This window comes from Lactuca sativa, chromosome 1 (genome assembly GCF_002870075.4).
Source record: "Lactuca sativa cultivar Salinas chromosome 1, Lsat_Salinas_v11, whole genome shotgun sequence".
NCBI lineage: Eukaryota > Viridiplantae > Streptophyta > Magnoliopsida > Asterales > Asteraceae > Lactuca > Lactuca sativa.
The window spans coordinates 219,128,618-219,146,443 of record NC_056623.2 but is presented as its reverse complement, the minus strand read 5'-3'; the positions used below and the strand labels follow the sequence as shown (position 1 = coordinate 219,146,443).

General features: G+C 35.1%; 1 protein-coding gene across 1 annotated transcript; it reads left to right on the top strand.

The window, feature by feature from the left end:
* The first annotated feature begins 4,765 nt into the window (after positions 1 to 4,765).
* Positions 4,766 to 6,483, top strand: LOC111892420 (peroxidase 27). The gene is made up of 4 exons (XM_023888465.3): positions 4,766 to 5,050; positions 5,156 to 5,341; positions 5,447 to 5,621; positions 5,776 to 6,483. The coding sequence occupies exons 1-4, from the start codon at positions 4,826 to 4,828 to the stop codon at positions 6,177 to 6,179; spliced, it is 990 nt and encodes a 329-aa protein (XP_023744233.1). The 5' UTR covers positions 4,766 to 4,825; the 3' UTR covers positions 6,180 to 6,483.
* Positions 6,484 to 17,826: the final 11,343 nt, after the last annotated feature.

The following is a 17,826-nucleotide window of genomic DNA, read 5'->3' as shown; positions in this document are numbered from 1 at the left end:
TTGACTTTTTTCACAAAATCCCAGCTAATGTTTTTGGTTTTGTAGTTTGTTTTCCTAAGGTTTGTGGAAATGACAATTGATCTTGATTTTGCTATCAGGTTACAGGTCGATGATTGATGAGGTTTTCGGGTCTAGCACCAACGTATGAAGTGGATGTGTTGCAACAACTTATTTATCCCGTAAGGATAATGGGTATTGCCAGCGATCAGTGGGGCCTCAACATGCATAAAGATTCTCACTTCCTTGGTCTAGGTGAGTATTGAATATTCAAAAAAGTGCTTGCATTACAAATTAGAAATCCATGTACTTGGTAAACATGTGGAAATGAAGATCCATAATAGAATGCTAGATTGTATTAATTAGGCTACAGAAAAAGGTACAATGTGTAAAAAGTGCAACTCTATTTCAATATCTAGATTTTTCCACATTTCTTTATTGATTCTTGATTAAAGTGTTTGTATAGTAGATGTGTAAGAAGAATGCGCAAAGGTTGGTGCAGTTGAATCAATCAAGGTGAATTGTGTGAACAAAGCTATCAAGACTTTTATTATTTCGATCATTTGTATGTCTGAGATGAAAGTTGAAAGAAGATTTGTGTCACTAAAAAATTTGTCTTAATATCCCTTTTTAAAGAGTTGATGGCTTCCAACCCCGCAAAGCTGAGAATCTTCACTAGTTGATTGGAAAATAAAGATGTAACTTATAGAAAAAGAATTAAAAAAATTCCATCATTTAAACAGCCACAAATAGACATAAACCTAAGATAGTTTGAAACATTAATATTATATTTATAATAAAATTGGCTTATCATTGAAAGTGTCACTATGAATGCAAGAACATATGATAAAGGTTTCATTTCTATTTAGATGAACCCAAACCCGGTCATAAGATTTAAGTGGCTTGTGCGAAAATCAAAGTGATGTCCTGTTATGTATTTATTGTAAAATAATATTAACTAAGTTTGTTAACGTTAAATTTAAAACTTAAATTTGGTAACAAACATCTCTTAAATTCACTACCATAATACTATGTTTTTATTTATTATTAATTTTTCAAGAAAAAAAGAGATACTAAAAGGTCTACACATTACTCTTTCTCAGTTGAAGTAAAAGTAAAGAATTTAATCTACATTCAGACATGGTTAAGATCAAATAAGATTTTAAAAGCTTATTTTTACTAATGCAATTATAATAGGATCAATTAACAATATTTTCTATATAGAAAATAAACTGGATAGATGTTTATCTTTTTTAAGAGATTTTGTGTGTATTTTTCATATTATGTTCAACTGGTAAATATTATTGCAACAATTCTAGTTTGTTGAATAAATCATCAATGTCAATGTCTAAGAAATAGCCACTTTGCAACCTATTTTCAATATTTTTTGCAACTGGCCATTAACTCACTGATAGTTGTGACTTCAACTTTTTCGTTATGAATAAGAACCAAAAATGTTTCATATTGTTTGTTTTATTCAAACATTCACTCCAACTTACCAATAGTTTGATGAAATATGTAAAGAAAATATTGAATCCTAAAAAATATTTGTATTTTTCTTTGAATATAGATAATTTCATTAAATTACTTGTAGATTTTAGAATTTATAATTAGATTTTCATTTTTTGATTTTCTTTCTAATTGAGATTCTGATTTTGAATTAATGATTGAATTGGACCTCCTAATCATCTACTCTCCTTAAATATCGTTGTTTTCTCTTAAAGTGAACATTTAAATCTCATTGTTTTCGCATAAAGTGAACTTTTAAAGTTTCAAAGGGCTATGTTAAAGTTTCAAAGGATATAGAGTGCAATTCAAACTCCTGATCATGTAACTAAGTGGAAGGCTTGATCTGAATTGTTTATGACTGCATTATATTACTCTGTAGGTTCAGCAGGGATTTCAAATAGATGCTAATTTATAGCAACAATCTGTTAGCATACATTTTAGCAATTTTAATTCATATTTTTCCATTGCACATTTGTTTACCAAAATTTTTATTGCATAATGATATATTATGCTTTTGTATTGTTTTATTTGTTTCCAATAGGAACTTATACTTGCATTGTTCTCATGGAATTAGATTTATTGTCACTAGTTTCATGACTGATGAAATTTCTGTCATTTTATTGTGCAACATGAGTTTGAATGCGATCAATCTGTATTTCGTATGAATGCTAATAACCTATCAAATTTTAATCTCTTTCTGATTTTAGGAGTCAGGATTTATGAAATTTTTGTCATTTGATTTTATATATCATTCTATAACTGGAGGCACTTTCTTGTCAGTTTGTCAAATTTCTATACTATTTGAAATTAGAGTCATTATCTGTAATTAAAGCTCTGCAATTTATTAATTTTAGTATTTGAATTTCTTTGTTATTTGCTAATTTCATTTATAGTTTATAAACTTCTGTAATTAGAGTCAAATCGATATTGCTTTAATATTAGTTTTACTATTAAGTTTCCAGGTTAAGAAATCTTAAAGTTCAAAAAACTTGATAGCATTATTAATAATCATCATTATGGTCTCTCCGACAAGCTGATGGGAAATCTTTTTAAGCTTTCATTTTTGGCAAATTTAATCCTATGATTAGATTAGTTTGTAATCTAAGATTGGGTTATATAAGGATATATCACATGTTATTGCCAAAAATGTTGATATAGTTGTAAGTTCTATAAGTAATACTAATTTTATTTAAATGTTAATATCCTTAATGATTGATCAATCTAATGTTTTTGGCTGAGAAATAGATAAAAAAAAGGCTACTAAAAATTGTCTATATAAATATAATTGTTTACATAATCACCTAAGGGCTTAGTTGCCTACAACACACCTTATGAGCTTCGAAACGAAATGCAAGATACTCAACCTCTTATGTTAATATCAATTAAAGCCATAAGAGTTTTACAAAATTCGTATATAATTAGGACAATTTATAATTTTTTGTTGTATATAGGTTTAGTGTGTACCTTATGGCATAAAATATGTATACAAGGGCATCATTAAGATGTTGTTTGATTTTCTGAAGCAAAATTTCATGAAGCCTGCAGACCACCTCTGAAACCCTCTGCAGTAGAAGAGGTGAACAATACGGCTGCAGACTGTAATAAGAAGCATGTTTGTTTTTTTAACACCTGCATGTTGCTGCATATATTAAAATTTTAAAATAAACTAATTTTATAAAACAAAAATAGTTTTTTAATATTGAAAATTTTATAATGTATGACATTTCGGCAATAATTAATAATACTCCAGTAAAAAACTTATTATATTCCAACAAAAAATAAAGATATTTTAGAAAAAATATTAATATTTCATCAAGAAATTATTATTATTTAAAATAAAAAAAGGGAAAAAATCAACAAGAATAAAAAAAATTAAAAAAAAAAAAGTGAAATAAGATTTCAACAACATATGATAAAATTTTCAGCAAGAAAAAAAAAATAGAGGTTGGAAAAGCAGTACAAGTGTTGCGCCATACAAAACACACGTGAATGTTTTTTACTTCGAAGACTTCTTAAAAACAAACAGCTGCGAGATGAAAAATGATGTGCGCGTGCTGCGCCGCGTATCAATAAGAGATCTGAAGATGTTTTTTTTTCCAACAAACAAACAACACCTAAGGTGCTGTTTGTTTTTTTTTTTTCTAAAAACCTCTTCTGACCACTTATTGATGCGTCGTGCAACACACATGCAACATTTGACGATTCACAACTGTTTGTTTTTCAGAAAACATCTGACTTAAAAACTGTTATGCGTGTGTTGCGTGGCGTAGCACTAAACTATCTGCTTGAAACACCTTTACACCTTACTTTAACTTACTACAACAGTCTCTAAATGTTAAAAAACAATCAGATTTTTGATTACATGTTACAGCCGTTTGGTCTACCTCTTCTGCTACAAAGGGTTGCAGAGGTGATCCGCAAACTTCAAGCATTTTTTGTTTCAAAAAACAAACTGCACCTAAGTCTTTTCGCCCTCGATATGGAAAACCTATGGACCGGCCTGGATGAGTTCAAACTTGTAGAGAGTAACATAAAATTTTAAATTTAGTTGAACGGTTCGTTGTGTTTTGTCGAATGAAAGCTTACTGCTAGATATATATCAACGAATGGTAAAGTTTCAATTTCCCAAAAATATTATAATACACATAAATAATACCTGCTCCTCACATCGGTGCAGTTAAATGCATGAGTTGTGCTTAACTGCCTATATGATATTTATGGATATTAAATTTGAAAATTTTACCAAACCCTTTTGTTTATGAAGCCATCTGCTGTAATCGATCCATTGATTAGCTGGACAGTTACTTTCGTTATTTTATATATTCTGCTACAAGTTGTTCTCGAATTCTTTATAACTTGTTGGGATGTTGCGATGGTAATGCATTAGGTTAATGATTGAAGAATGCATGTTCCTAATGCAAAGTCAACTATTTTGTGCCTTTTGATTGTCTTTACTTTTAACATGAGTTGTTGTAAACATTAGACGATGGCTAACTTTGACATCTATAGTACATGTTTGGTAGATATTATAAGAAATGTCGGGACCCTAGCAAATATTACCATTGTTAAAATGACCGTTAATCTCCTATCTGTATCATTTACAAACAGCTTGATTGTGTTAATTCATCAAAGTCAACCATATTTGCTTTTATTAATTTTCCATAAGATGCAAATTCATGCCATGTGGTGACAACAACATTTTAATGCTGTTCAAATTATTGGGTTTCCCAAATAGACTATATAATGAGCCTTGATATGGTTTACATTCCAAATATCCGACAAATAAGTTTAAGTTGTGTGAGAGTCTTTCCTGTTCGAAATGGCTGGTGGAATGAACTTATTCGGGATTTTCATGCTTCAATTAATGGCCGTAGCACTGTTTTCTTTACATGCAGAAGGCCAAGGGTTGAAAGTAGGGTTCTATAAGAAATCATGCCCTCAAGCCGAGGTGATAGTATCTAAGGTTATCAGCGATGTTATGGCTGTAGCACCATCTCTATCTGGCCCACTTTTGAGAATGCACTTCCACGATTGCTTCATTAGGGTTCGTAAAAGTATACTTTAGCAAAAGATTTAAATTCCTTCTATATGCATCGTAATTTACATTCTTAAAATATTAATACAACTTGAATGCCTCTCTTATGTATAGGGTTGTGATGGATCTGTGCTGCTGGATTCTCCAACGAATCAGTCCGAGAAATTTTCACCACCAAATCTAAGCTTAAGAGGGTTCAACATTATCGATAGGGTGAAGCTGGCGTTAGAAAAGGCCTGCCCAGATGTGGTTTCATGTGCTGACATTGTTGCATTAGTTGCCAGAGACGTTACAGTGGCGGTATATATTATTCTTCTCCCAAATCTTATTTTCGGAAATGACTTTTCATTTCAAGTTGCACGATAACCAATTGTGTTTCCTTTTTGTTTTTTCACTTGTTGACAGACTAAGGGACCATATTGGGAGGTTGAAACAGGCCGAAGAGATGGAAATGTGTCTTTATTCATTGATCCCATAACCCCAGTGACAGGCTTACCATCATTTGCCTCAAACATCAGTGTTTTGAAACAATCGTGGGCATTAAGGGGCCTAAACACAAAAGACCTTGTTGTTCTCTCAGGTACATTCTACTGAATTCCGTACGTGAAAATTTCTTTCAACAACTCTCTATCACGACAATGTCAACTTTGTATTTTTAAAAGTCAGTCGAATATGTTGATTCGAAACGCATTATTTAATAATATTTATACATGTGGATTATTGATTATTTATAGGAGGGCACACCATAGGGATATCTCATTGTTCGTCATTTGATAGCCGGCTCTACAACTTTACCGGTAAAGGTGATACAGACCCCACCATGGACCCTAACTACATTGCAAGATTGAAGTTAAAGTGCAAGCCAAACGATCTAACCACTTTTGCTGAGTTAGACCCAGGAAGCTTCAAGACATTCGATGACTCCTATTTCAAATTAGTGACAAAGAGGAGGGGACTTCTTCAATCCGATGCAGCCTTACTCGATGACCCAGAGACTAGAGCTTACATGATTCAAGCTACTAGCGAGGGTTCCACATTCTTCAAGGACTTTGGTGTCTCTATGGTTAACATGGGCAGGACTGGGGTCCTTACCGGTTCTCAAGGTGAAGTTCGGAAAGTGTGCACCAAAAGTAACTAGTCCTGATTTCATACTAAACCAAAATAATACCTAAAAATATGTTGGCCGATATACGTTTGCATGTTGATTTAATCTCATGCATAAGATTGATTAGTGAATAACAGACATTCATCAAAGGGTACTGTGCTACGAGTTTGATTCCGTACACGTGATTTTCCCGGTATGCCATTCTATATAGACAAGAGTTCTTGTCACTATGTATTCAATTAAATTTTTCAATGTTTTTTACATTATTTTAAGTGTATTATTCTTGATTTGTTGCTTTTTAAATGAAAGACATCCATCAAAGAGTGTATTACCCTAACGTTTGTATTTTTTCTTGCTCATGGAGGCGTTTGCATAAATATTTAATAGATCGATATCTTCAATAATCAATAATGGGATAAAGTAACATACATATTATAAAACTAAGTAAATATCAATTCCATATACATACTCTGTCTTCCTTTACGCATCATGGATGAAATGATTTAACAAAATGGAGAGGTTATGCCAACCGGAAAAAGTACATTCCTAGTAAAATTTGGATTTTGAGTTGGAGGCTTGGCCTCCATAACACTACAAAAAATAAGGCGTTAGTGGCCATTGTTCGTAGCTACTTAGTGGCAAAGAGTTGTTTGTCGCCTCTATTATATAACCTTTATTGCTTCTTTGTCGCTGCTAAAAACCCTTTACATGTTTTATTTTATTAAAATTGCAGGAATTATTATTATTGGGTTGACAGAATTTCGGATATAGACTTATTAAATATCAAAAAATCATATTTGCTCAGCTTATTTTCTAAATATTATATTTATCCCACATAAAATTTTAAATATTATATGTCTTTCTTAAATATCAAAATGTTATATATATATATATATATATATATATATATATATATATATATATATATATATATATATATATATATATATATATTTTCTTAAATATCATTATATATATATATATATATATATATATATATATTAAACAACAAAATATGAATAATAATATCTGAAATATACTCAATCTACAACATGACAATTCAACAACAATAAAAACTAAGCAATCAATGCATACTTTGCATAGAGATGGCTAAAGATGAAGTGTTTTGTTTGTCAAGAGAGTGACAATTCAACAACTTAGAAGTAACGTTCAGTTTTTATAGACATATAAATTGTAATGTCCTGTTTCGAATCCTTTCCATTCTGGGGTGGTGATCAAGGTTTTGGGTATTAGCAGGCTTAGGACTCTTGAAGAATTGGGATTTGGACTCGTTTAGGGTAGATGAAGTAATTTCAATGATCCGGGTTTTCGGTGTGCTTTTGGAGCCAAACGGGTATTTTGGTAATATGTCAGCTCGGGCTTTTATGGAAGTTGGATGTTCGCTTTGAATATGTTAAGGTGGGTTTGGGCAGATTTAAGTGTAGAGCTTCTTGTTACCATTTCATGGATATAGGGATCGTCGGAATCGGATTGATAATGAGGAAGTTATGGCCATCAAAGTATATGAGGGTTAAAGGGTTAAGCAGTATGCGAGGCATACATATGTGTATGAGTTCCATACTAGTTCTAAAATCAGTACGCAGGGGTATACTCTGGTGTACGCAGGGTAAACTGATACGAGGCAGGATCGTGCCTTCAGGCACGTACGCGAGGCGTACGTGCAACATAATCAGAACCCTAATCTTGATAATACACCATATATAAGCTCATTCTGTCTTAGGGGCCAACCTCATTACCAACCTCCAAGTTCTCAAAACCCTAGAAATCATCCTTTAGCCTTCGTGATGGTATTTTGTGCTCATGGTGTCCATTTTTGGTGTGTTTTGGTCCATACCCAATAAGTAAAAGATTGGTGCGAGGTTGAGGTTCAAGGTAGAGCTTATGGATCTTGATTATGTGCTTCATTTCCAACTTGTTTGAGGTATAAAGCTATGCATTTTATCATTGAAGTCTTAGATCTATCATTTATGAGTTTAGTTCCTTTTTTACCCCATTGATATGATCTAGTCGCTTGATGCCACTCCATGAGCTTTGAGTTGCACCTCCTGGTGTGTCTGAGGTTCAAGGTCCATAAAATTGGCAAGTTTAGGCTTTAAACACAACCATGCATGAGTTTGGGTCCTTTTCATGATGGTGAAATGCTATATTTTGAGGCTGGGACTTCTTGGGGCATGCAAAGTCACCTAGTCAGTGACTTTATTCGACTTAGATATGTTGTTTGGACTTTTGGATTTATGCATTAAGAGCTTAAAAGAAGGATTTGGCAAATTGGGTGAGTACGCTAGGCGCACAAGTCTATACGCGCATCGTACAAGCCAATCTGCGAGTACGCTTAACGTATAGGTAGGTATGTCCCTCGTACTCCGTCAGGAAGGCTTTTGCATGTTGGGCTTTGGTTTGGGCCATTTTTTGGGGCTAGTTGTCTTGGGCCCTGTTGGGCCATCAGGTTTTGGGTTGTTAATTATTTCGTGAAGGCCTACAATGGGTTTGGGTCCAATTTGGAAAATTGGGCCATATTTTGGGACTTGTGGATTTTATGGTTTGGGCGTAAGTCTTGGTCCAAACTAGGTGAGGGGTAAATTGGTGTTCTTACCCCGAGTATGGATTATGGATATGGTTTGGGACCAAAATTTAATTGGGTGTTGTTTTCATTTTTGATAGTTCGGGGGCCGGTCAACCAACAACCAAAGATTTATCCGCAGGATTCAGTAGTGCGAGGTGTGTTTCCTCATTATGTTTAGCGGAACGAAGGCACCAAAGCCAGCCCATGTTTTGCTATGTAGAGTGTAGATGTCTGTGTGACTCTTGTATGTGTATTTGTTTGTATGCTTACTGGGCGGGGTCTGATGGTTATTCGGTATGTTAGTATCAGATTATACATATATGATTTGCATGTGGGTGGGGGCTGATGATTATGTAGTATGCTACTATCTTTGTGATTTTCTCATGTGTTTGAATGTTATATGATTATATGGTTATAGGCTTATGTAATGCGTGTGTTTCTGGCCTTGTCATTAATGTTGATATAATAGTCTAGGTTAACCTTTGTAATCCATTTTGAAATAATAGACGCGTACTATTTGAGTATTATGTGTTTTGTGTTTAGTTGCTTAATTATGTAATTTGATTAATTAAGAATAAAATAAGCGTCAAAATTAAAGTATGAGATAAGTCCGATATCTTTACATAAAGTTGTAGTGGTCGAAATGAGGTTTCCGAATATATAAAGAATGCCAAAACCCAAGTTATAACGAAGAAGTTACGATCTGTCAAAGTTTAGCGACAGAACCGGCAACGCTGAATGACATAAAAAGTGAAATTTACGTTAGAGCGATATTTAGCCTTAGTGATCTAAAAGAAAGTCGTAGAGTTCGTTAAACCGAGAGCGTGCATAAAGAGAACGCCCAAATATGACTTCGTATGAGGAAGTTATGATTTTTCTAAGTTTCAACTTAGCAGTATGCAGCCCGAATACTCGATTCGAGATCGAGTGATTGTTGGTTGAAACAATCTAAACGAGAATTGAAGATCTCATTAATAGTAATAAAGCGATATAAAGATAGGCGAGAACGGACGTCGGATAAAGAAGTTATGAATTTATAACGAAGTTTTCCTGTCCCGGCCTACTTAAAATAAATAATAAAAATAAATTCAAAATTAGCCGATGGAGTCTAAACGAAAGTTGTAGAGCGTAGTCTCACCTACGCGTGGATATAAAGAACATCGAAAAAGGAGTTCGTATGAAGAAGATCTGAATTTTTGAAGTTTATTAAATAATTAATATTTATTTATTTAATCTTAATTCGGATGTATAAACGAAGGAGTCACCGGACTCATCCGGAGTACGCCCAGTGTACAGCGAAGCTTGACGAAGACCAGCACTCAAGTACCTCCGATGACGTAAGCGCTGACGATCCGAGGCGTACGCCGCGCGTACCCCGAAGTTACGCCCATCGTAACCCCGAGGATCAGACCCTATAAAAGGGTATGCGAAGCCAGCTTCTTCCATTTACAAACCCTTCCTTTTTCTATCATCTTTTGCCTCGATTTGCATGTCGTTTATACCCCGAAGCCGCGGTATTATTCCCGAGCCCCGAAGCAAGATCCGAAGCCCCGAGAATCCCGAGAAGTGCGATTCCCGAGCCGAAGCTCTGCCCGCGAGAAGCCCGGTTTTTGTGAAGATCTTCCAGTTCTGCGAACAAATACTACTTCTACAAGCCGTAGTGCTATCTAATCATCTTCTGATCAAGTGAGTGTGTAGTTACTTTCCTCTAATGCATAAATACGAAGTATTTTATACGAAATACGTGTTATGTGTATAATTTTGTTGTTATGTGTGTGAATGTATATTCACTCTCTTCTATCTCATAGATCTGATTTATTTTCTATGAAATACGTGTTATGTGGGTGTGCCTCATCTGTTATGTGGAATATATATTGAATGAAAATGCTATACAGGTTTTAAACTATGTATCAAAATATATATTTTCATCTACTAATGTGTTGGGTAGAACATGGGTAGATAGTTGATGCGTGATAAACATATAAGAGGCGTCGTTGTTGTTGTTGTTGATCTAGTTATTCAGTGGAGTATGGATAATGACCACTGACTCTTTCTAGACAATCCTGTGGAACGCTAGCAGGCTCATAACCTGTAGGTGATGTGAACGATGTGTTCACCGGTGTACTCTATCCCCCTCATGGTTGCCTTTAGGACATTTATTGCTAAGGAAGCCCCTTTGCGGTAATGTCCATCCCGAAGAAAATCCTAGATTAGGTCCCTTGGAATAGATGTTGTTTTAGGGACGTAATATGAGGATAACGGGAATGGGTAATCGGGTTATTGTTGGTTGGTGAATTAAATATAATTATTTATTTTGGGTTGAAAAGCCTATATGCTCACCAGGCTCCCAAGCCTGACCCACTCAGTTTTATTTGTATTACAGGAAGTGGCGCAAGCGCATAAGATGGATGAATCATCGAGTTGTTTTGTTTACAAGTCTGTATATGTATATATTTGTTGAATGACTTGTAATGTTATCGTTATGCTTTTGGTCTGTTTATCAGAACATGACATCCCGAATATTGTTATATAATGAAAAATGCATCTCTTGATGAAATGCTTTGATAAATTTTATTTTATCATATTTTGTTTTGGTAACAAATTCCGCAACTCTTTTAAATCAAAAGGATTTACTCTAAAAATTATTTTAAAAGCATAATTGAAAACGGTCTTTTCTGGCCGTGATTTTGGGGATGTCACAGTTGCTATCAGAGCATTAGTTGAAGTGAACTAGGAATTTGTAGGATTTTTAGACTTAAACTTAAAATGCTAAGTGAAGATTTTGAGGTGTGTCTGTAGTGTTTTAGACACGAGCACTAGTTTATTTTAGGAAGGTTGCCTAAAATGCTTTTATGTGCTAAATGTTATATGTTGCCATATATGATATTATTTGTTCGGATCTATGGTCTGTTGCCGACCGGATCGGGAAACCTTATGTGTATAGGATTCTTAGCATATGGTTACGATATTAGAACTAGCATGTGAACGTTTCAGAGTGTTATGGAAGACCGTAATATCTATCATGGATGAGGATCTAATTTCACCTTATTCGGTGTATAGGTCAAGAATGGCAAGAACAAGAAGTGGTGCTAGAAACGCAAATGAAAACAGGAACCAACCACCTGTAATTGAACCAGTTGTTGTTGAAGCTGCTGCACCAGAACAGATCACCATGGCTAGAGTGCAAGCCATGATTCGGGCTATGTTAGCCGAACAAAGGGAAGAAATGCGACGGATGTTGCATGAGAATAGGGAGGAACCAATCATACCTATTGTGGAACCCGAACTAGTTCCCGAACAATCTGAGGAAGGGAACAATCGTCGCATTGTGAGTCATGTTGGGACTCAAGAAGAACGAAGGAACGATCCAGAAAGGAGAAACAACAAGGATGAGAGAATGTACAAGAATTTCTTGGGCGCCAAGCCGCCAACTCTTTCTGGAAGCCCGAAGCCTGTTGAAATTATGGATTGGATCTCCGGAATGGAGATGGTATTTGTAAGTTGTGATTGTAGCAACAAACAGAAGACTGTCTTTGCAGTTAAACAACTGAAGACTGGAGTCTTGAGCTGGTGGAAGTTGTTGGCAGATACTATGCCACGAGGAGAAGCCCTGAAAATGTCATGGGAGGAGTTCTTGGAACAGTTAAGGGTGCAATATTGTTCAGAGATAGATCTGATTGATCTGAACAATGAGTTCCAAAACTTGAAGAAGGGGAAGATGAGTGTAGATGGCTATGCTACTGCATTCACTGAGAAAATGAAGTTATTTCTGTACCTAGTGCCAACAGAACTCTCCAAGATCGACAGGTTCGCCAATGGACTGCCTGCCGACTTTCGTCCAACAGTCAAGATGGAAACTACTCTTAAAACAGTTGTTCGAGCAGCTAAGAATGTGGAGGCCCAATAGAAGGAAAACGGTCTGGAAAAGTAAGTTCTCGAAATTTGGTTCGAGAGGAAGTGGAGGAGGTGAAGTGAAATGCTGTGAAAAATGTAAGAAGAAGCATCATGGGAAGTGTGAAGTGGTGGGCACATGCTACAAGTGTGGAAAGCCAGGGCGCTATGCCAACGAATGCACACTTACCAAGAAAGTTTGCTATGGTTGCGGTGAGGAGGGTCACATGTCGAGGGACTGCCCTAAGAAGAAGGAAGCAGCAAGACCCAATATTCTGCCAAAGCCAAAAGCGAGAGCATTGCAGATGACACTGGAAGCTGCCAAAGATGAAGCTGATGTCACTTCAGGTAACTTCTCATTAACGAATTGATTGCCCAAATTTTATTTGATTCTGGAGCCAACTACTCCTTTATATCGCACGAATTTGGTAGAAAACTAGCTTTGCCTGTTGTTAGACTAGATGATGCTTTATTAGTCGAAGTTGCTAGTGGCAAGTTTGTACCTGTTAGCAATCGCATGAAAAACATCTTAATTTATTTAAATTGGAATAAGTTCCACGAGGAATTATTGCATATCGAACTTAATGGTTTCGACATCGTTTTGGGAATGGATTGGCTTAGCACCAATGACGCCGAAATATTATGCAGAAAGAAGAGAGTCAAAGTAAACCTGCCTGGGAAGGAATCGTTTATGGTGTATGGAGATAAACGCAAAGTAAATTCTAGAATCATTTCTCTAATGAAAGCCAGAAAGTGTTTGACCAAGGGGTATACATCATACTTAGCATTCGTGATCGATGCTAAGAAAGAAAAGAAGGTGATGCAGAATATTCCTGTTGTGTGTGATTATCCGGAAGTATTTCCCGAAGATCTTCCTGGATTACCGCCTGATCGACAAGTGGAATTCCGTATTGACTTATTGCTCGGAACAACACCGATTGCAAAAGCAGCTTACCGACTAGCATCGATTATAGAGAGCTGAATAAAGCAACAATAAAGAATAGATATCCGTTGCCGAGGATTGATGACCTGTTTGATCAACTACAAGGTTCAAGTTATTTTTCAAAAATCGACCTGACGTCAGGATATCATCAGCTGAAGGTGAAAGAGCAGGATATAGAGAAGACTGCATTCAGAACACGATATGGACACTACGATTTTGTGGTTATGTCGTTTGGACTAACCAATGCTCCAGCAGCATTCATGGATTTGATGAATAGGGTTTGTAATCCGTTCCTTGATAAATCCGTGATAGTGTTTATAGATGACATTCTGATTTATTCAAAGAGCCAAGAAGAGCATGGAACACACTTGCAAGAAGTTTTGGAAGTCTTGAAAAAGGAGAAGTTGTATGCAAAGTTCTCCAAATGTGATTTTTGGATTCGAGAAGTCCAATTCTTGGGTCACGTGGTAAACCAAGAAGGGATAATGGTTGATCCAACGAAGATTGAAGTTGTGACAAAGTGGGAGCAACCGAAGAGTCCCACGGAGATTCGAAGCTTTTTCGGATTAGCTGGATATTACCGAAGGTTTTGTTGGATTAGTGTCTAAGTCCATAACTATTTTGGTATGTACTTGACCCGATGGTGCATGGTCCTTTTGGGTTGCCTTCACCAAAGCAACTTGATAGGATGAATAATGGAGAGAAAGGATTAAATATAATTTATTAATATATTATGATAATAATATATTAAACGAGAAATCATATTGTTTAATTAATATTAGTCAAGAATTAATAAGGATTAAGTTTGTGACTAAAAGAGATTAATTAAACTTAAGGGACTTGAACTGTTAATTGTATAATAGTTGAATATTGAGCTAATGGACTCCATATTAAAGGGGTGGATGAATTCTATGGGGAAACCTATTAGAAATCGTCCCAAGGCCTTTAAGGAAGGAGCCCATTGGTTGCTTAGGGCTTAAGCATCCAAATTAGGGTTTCCTTCCTAGATAACCCTAGTAGCTTCACTATTTAAGGAACCCTAATGCCCCAAAAACGTCGACAAGACTTCTTCTAGGGTTTCCACACATTTTGGGAAGCCATCTTCTCTTCCCCTTTTCATCCTCTTGCTCTTGCTGTTTGTGAACCATTAGAGGAGTGACATTTGTGACTCTAAGCTTTCTAAAGTCATTACAAGAAGGAATTAAGATTGTTATTGCTACATAACAATCAAGGTATGATCTAAACCCTTATTTATATGTTATATTGATTATCATATGCTAGATCTAGGGTTTATAGTCTTGCATAACTTGCATGTACAATAGAGAAACCTAGATCCAAGCTTTAGGTTTTGCATGAGCACATAGGATGTCTTTTGGCTAAAACCCATCAGTGGTATCAGAGCCTTGATTGGTTTCTATTGTATTGATGCATTGTGTGTTTATTCAAGTTGCAAAATCGTTTTTGGACAACTTGCCTGATGAACTCGGCGAGTACCACAGTGTACTCGGCGAGTAGGCCTCAACTCGGTGAGTCCAGTGTGGTCCTCGGCGAGTTCGAGCGTCAGAAAGAGGGGATTTCAGGATTTCTTGCTGCTTTTCTCATGGATACTTGCCTTATCTATTTTAGATCATTAAAATCCGATTTTATACATATTTATGAGGATATTCTTCATTAAACAAAAGATAATTACCACTTGATTAGATAATAACTTCCTTATATGATAAAGTTTGACTATTTGTATTAATTGGGTAACTTATTTTGCAAGAAATTGAAATTAGGTCAAATATAGATAATGATGAAATTAATTGTTTAATTTATATTATTTGTTATTTGATCCTTGTGATATGAAAAGTTTCAATTTTCCCCCTTTAGGTTTTATAGTTTAAATTTTAACTCAAAAGTTTTGAAACTTAAATAGTTGAAACCCAAATGTTTTGAAAAGGTTTCAAAACTTGCCCTCAATTTTTGGAATTTAAATTTTGATTAAAAGTTTAATTTTGATGTACATTTAAATTCTAAACCCTAATCTTTTGAAATGTTTCAAAACTTGCCCTCAAGTTTTGGAATTTAAAAGTTGATTAAAAGTTTAATTTAGGAATGTTAAATTCTAAAACCCTAGTATTATTTTGAAAAGTTCAAATCACACTCTTATGGTTTTATTAATTAATTAAGGTGTATAATTAAAAGAGGTTTAATAAATCCATAAAGTTTTGGTTTAAAATTTAATTAAATTAGAAGTATAATTGTTAAATTTGACCACATAATATTTTAAAAGTGTAAAATACACCCTATACTATATATAACATTAAAAGTACAACATTATATATATGTATGAGTAAAAGTCAGTCTTACCGTTAGTAGGCCTCATTCACAAAGCTGGTCTATAAGGGGTGTTTAAGGAAATTACCTATAAAATGGCGATTGAATGGGTATCCACTCTTATCCACCACACTCTTGACTAGTAGAGGGTCGTTAGCCAAACGGGTAGGATAGGACAGAAACCTTCCATTATAAGTATAATGAACTACAAAAGTAACTAAATGTTTTTCAAATTCCCAATCTTAGTTACTTAGGCAAAAGTGAATTGATGCAATTCCATGAAATTACACTTTGTACCCTTGCATAGACGTTAGTGGAGCGTATGTGGTTTACCGGCACACTAAATGGTTCTAAGCAAAGGTAGCAAAGCGTGACTCAATGTTTGTCATAATTCGGTGGAGCGTGTGTGGTTTACCGGCACATCGAATAGGAGACTGTAACATGTGAGGGCACCAAGTAAATTTGCATGGTTATTCACACCCGCTTTGTGATCCTCCGCATCCCAGTCACAAACTAGAGGGGAATATCGAGATTTAAACATGTTGTTGAAATGTTCAATGAATCTCAAAGGATCTAGGAGTTTTTATAGATTTAAAACTTAAATTTCTTTTTCGTTTTTCATGGTCGAAATTAGTGAATCGTTATTCACTTACCTTCAAATATTCTGCAACTAGATTACGACATCCCTTTTCTAGGTTGTAGCGTATTGTGTTGGGTCCTAACCTTAATATCTCATTTGGGTGATTTATTATGGACTCAATCAATCAACTAACTTGAATTTATTTTTCTCCCGTTTTGTAGATGTCAAAGTTCGACAACTATGGTCTTCCTAAATCTCGTGGAACAAGCATTCCACACGAAGATGATATTCCATGATTCGATCGAGGAACAAGAGATCATGCTTCACTTCCTCCTCCTCCTCAAATTATTCTCCCTAACCCACAAGATCGAATAATTGAAAGGTTCAATGTCACTAAAGCCCTATTGGAAATGAAACATGAAGATGGTAAACCCGTGTGTGCCCACGTTCTTGGAATAAAATCACACATCGATAGGTTGATAATGTTGGGTGCGTCATTCTCTGATGAGTTGGCCATAGACTAGGTTCTAAAGTCACTCCCTGAATCATATAATGAGTTCAAAAGAAAGTATTATATGATGGATCATGACGCAAACCTCATTGACCTAACTTACATGCTCATTGCTGCTGAATCAGAAATGATTTGGCAAAGCAATGGAGCATATTTGTTGGGAAAGTGAACCAACCATGCTTTCGAGGATGTTCTAGGAGAATCGACCTGCGTTTGCTGCCAAGAGAAAGGATGTTGGATACAAGTCTACCCTAAGAGCCTGAAAAGTCCAAAAGATGGGAGAGTCAAAAGTATGGTTGTGCTTCAGGTAAAATCCAATATATAACTCCATTAAGTTCCTACTCGTTGATTCTTAATACATGATGTGATAAGATTACATTTGAATGTTTTGCAGGATCAGTGAAAAGAGAGGAAGCTTGATGGAAGAGCAAGATGAATCTAATCACGAATAAATGCATCTCGATCGCATGGATTTGAAGATTAGATTTTGAGCTTAGAAAGTTATGATAGAATTGTTAGAAATATTTGACTACATAGTTTTCAGTTGATTTTGCATTGTAAGGACAAATGTTTTCCGCTGCTTTTATAAATAAAATAAATTTTGGTTTGACTCACTTATTTATTTATTTATTTCCTTGCAATGAAATCGTTATGAAAATTGATCTTTGCATATTTCTACAACGAATGGATAAGATTCGTAATTATGTTAATAGTGGAAATGTCGAGAATTTACCAAATAGGGAGAGTTTCTCATCACCCAAGGTTCAATTGGACAGAAACTTGGAATCATGCAACTTGGTTGCACGATGAATGAGAAATTTCATATTTGGAAATTAGACTGATTCGTTGACA

Coding starts and splice junctions, on each gene's coding strand:
- LOC111892420 (XM_023888465.3), top strand. CDS start 4,826: ATGGCTGGTGGAATGAACTTATTCGGGATTTTCATGCTTCAATTAATG. Junction 5,051..5,155: donor TCCACGATTGCTTCATTAGG/GTTCGTAAAAGT, acceptor TCTTATGTATAG/GGTTGTGATGGATCTGTGCT. Junction 5,622..5,775: donor AGACCTTGTTGTTCTCTCAG/GTACATTCTACT, acceptor GATTATTTATAG/GAGGGCACACCATAGGGATA.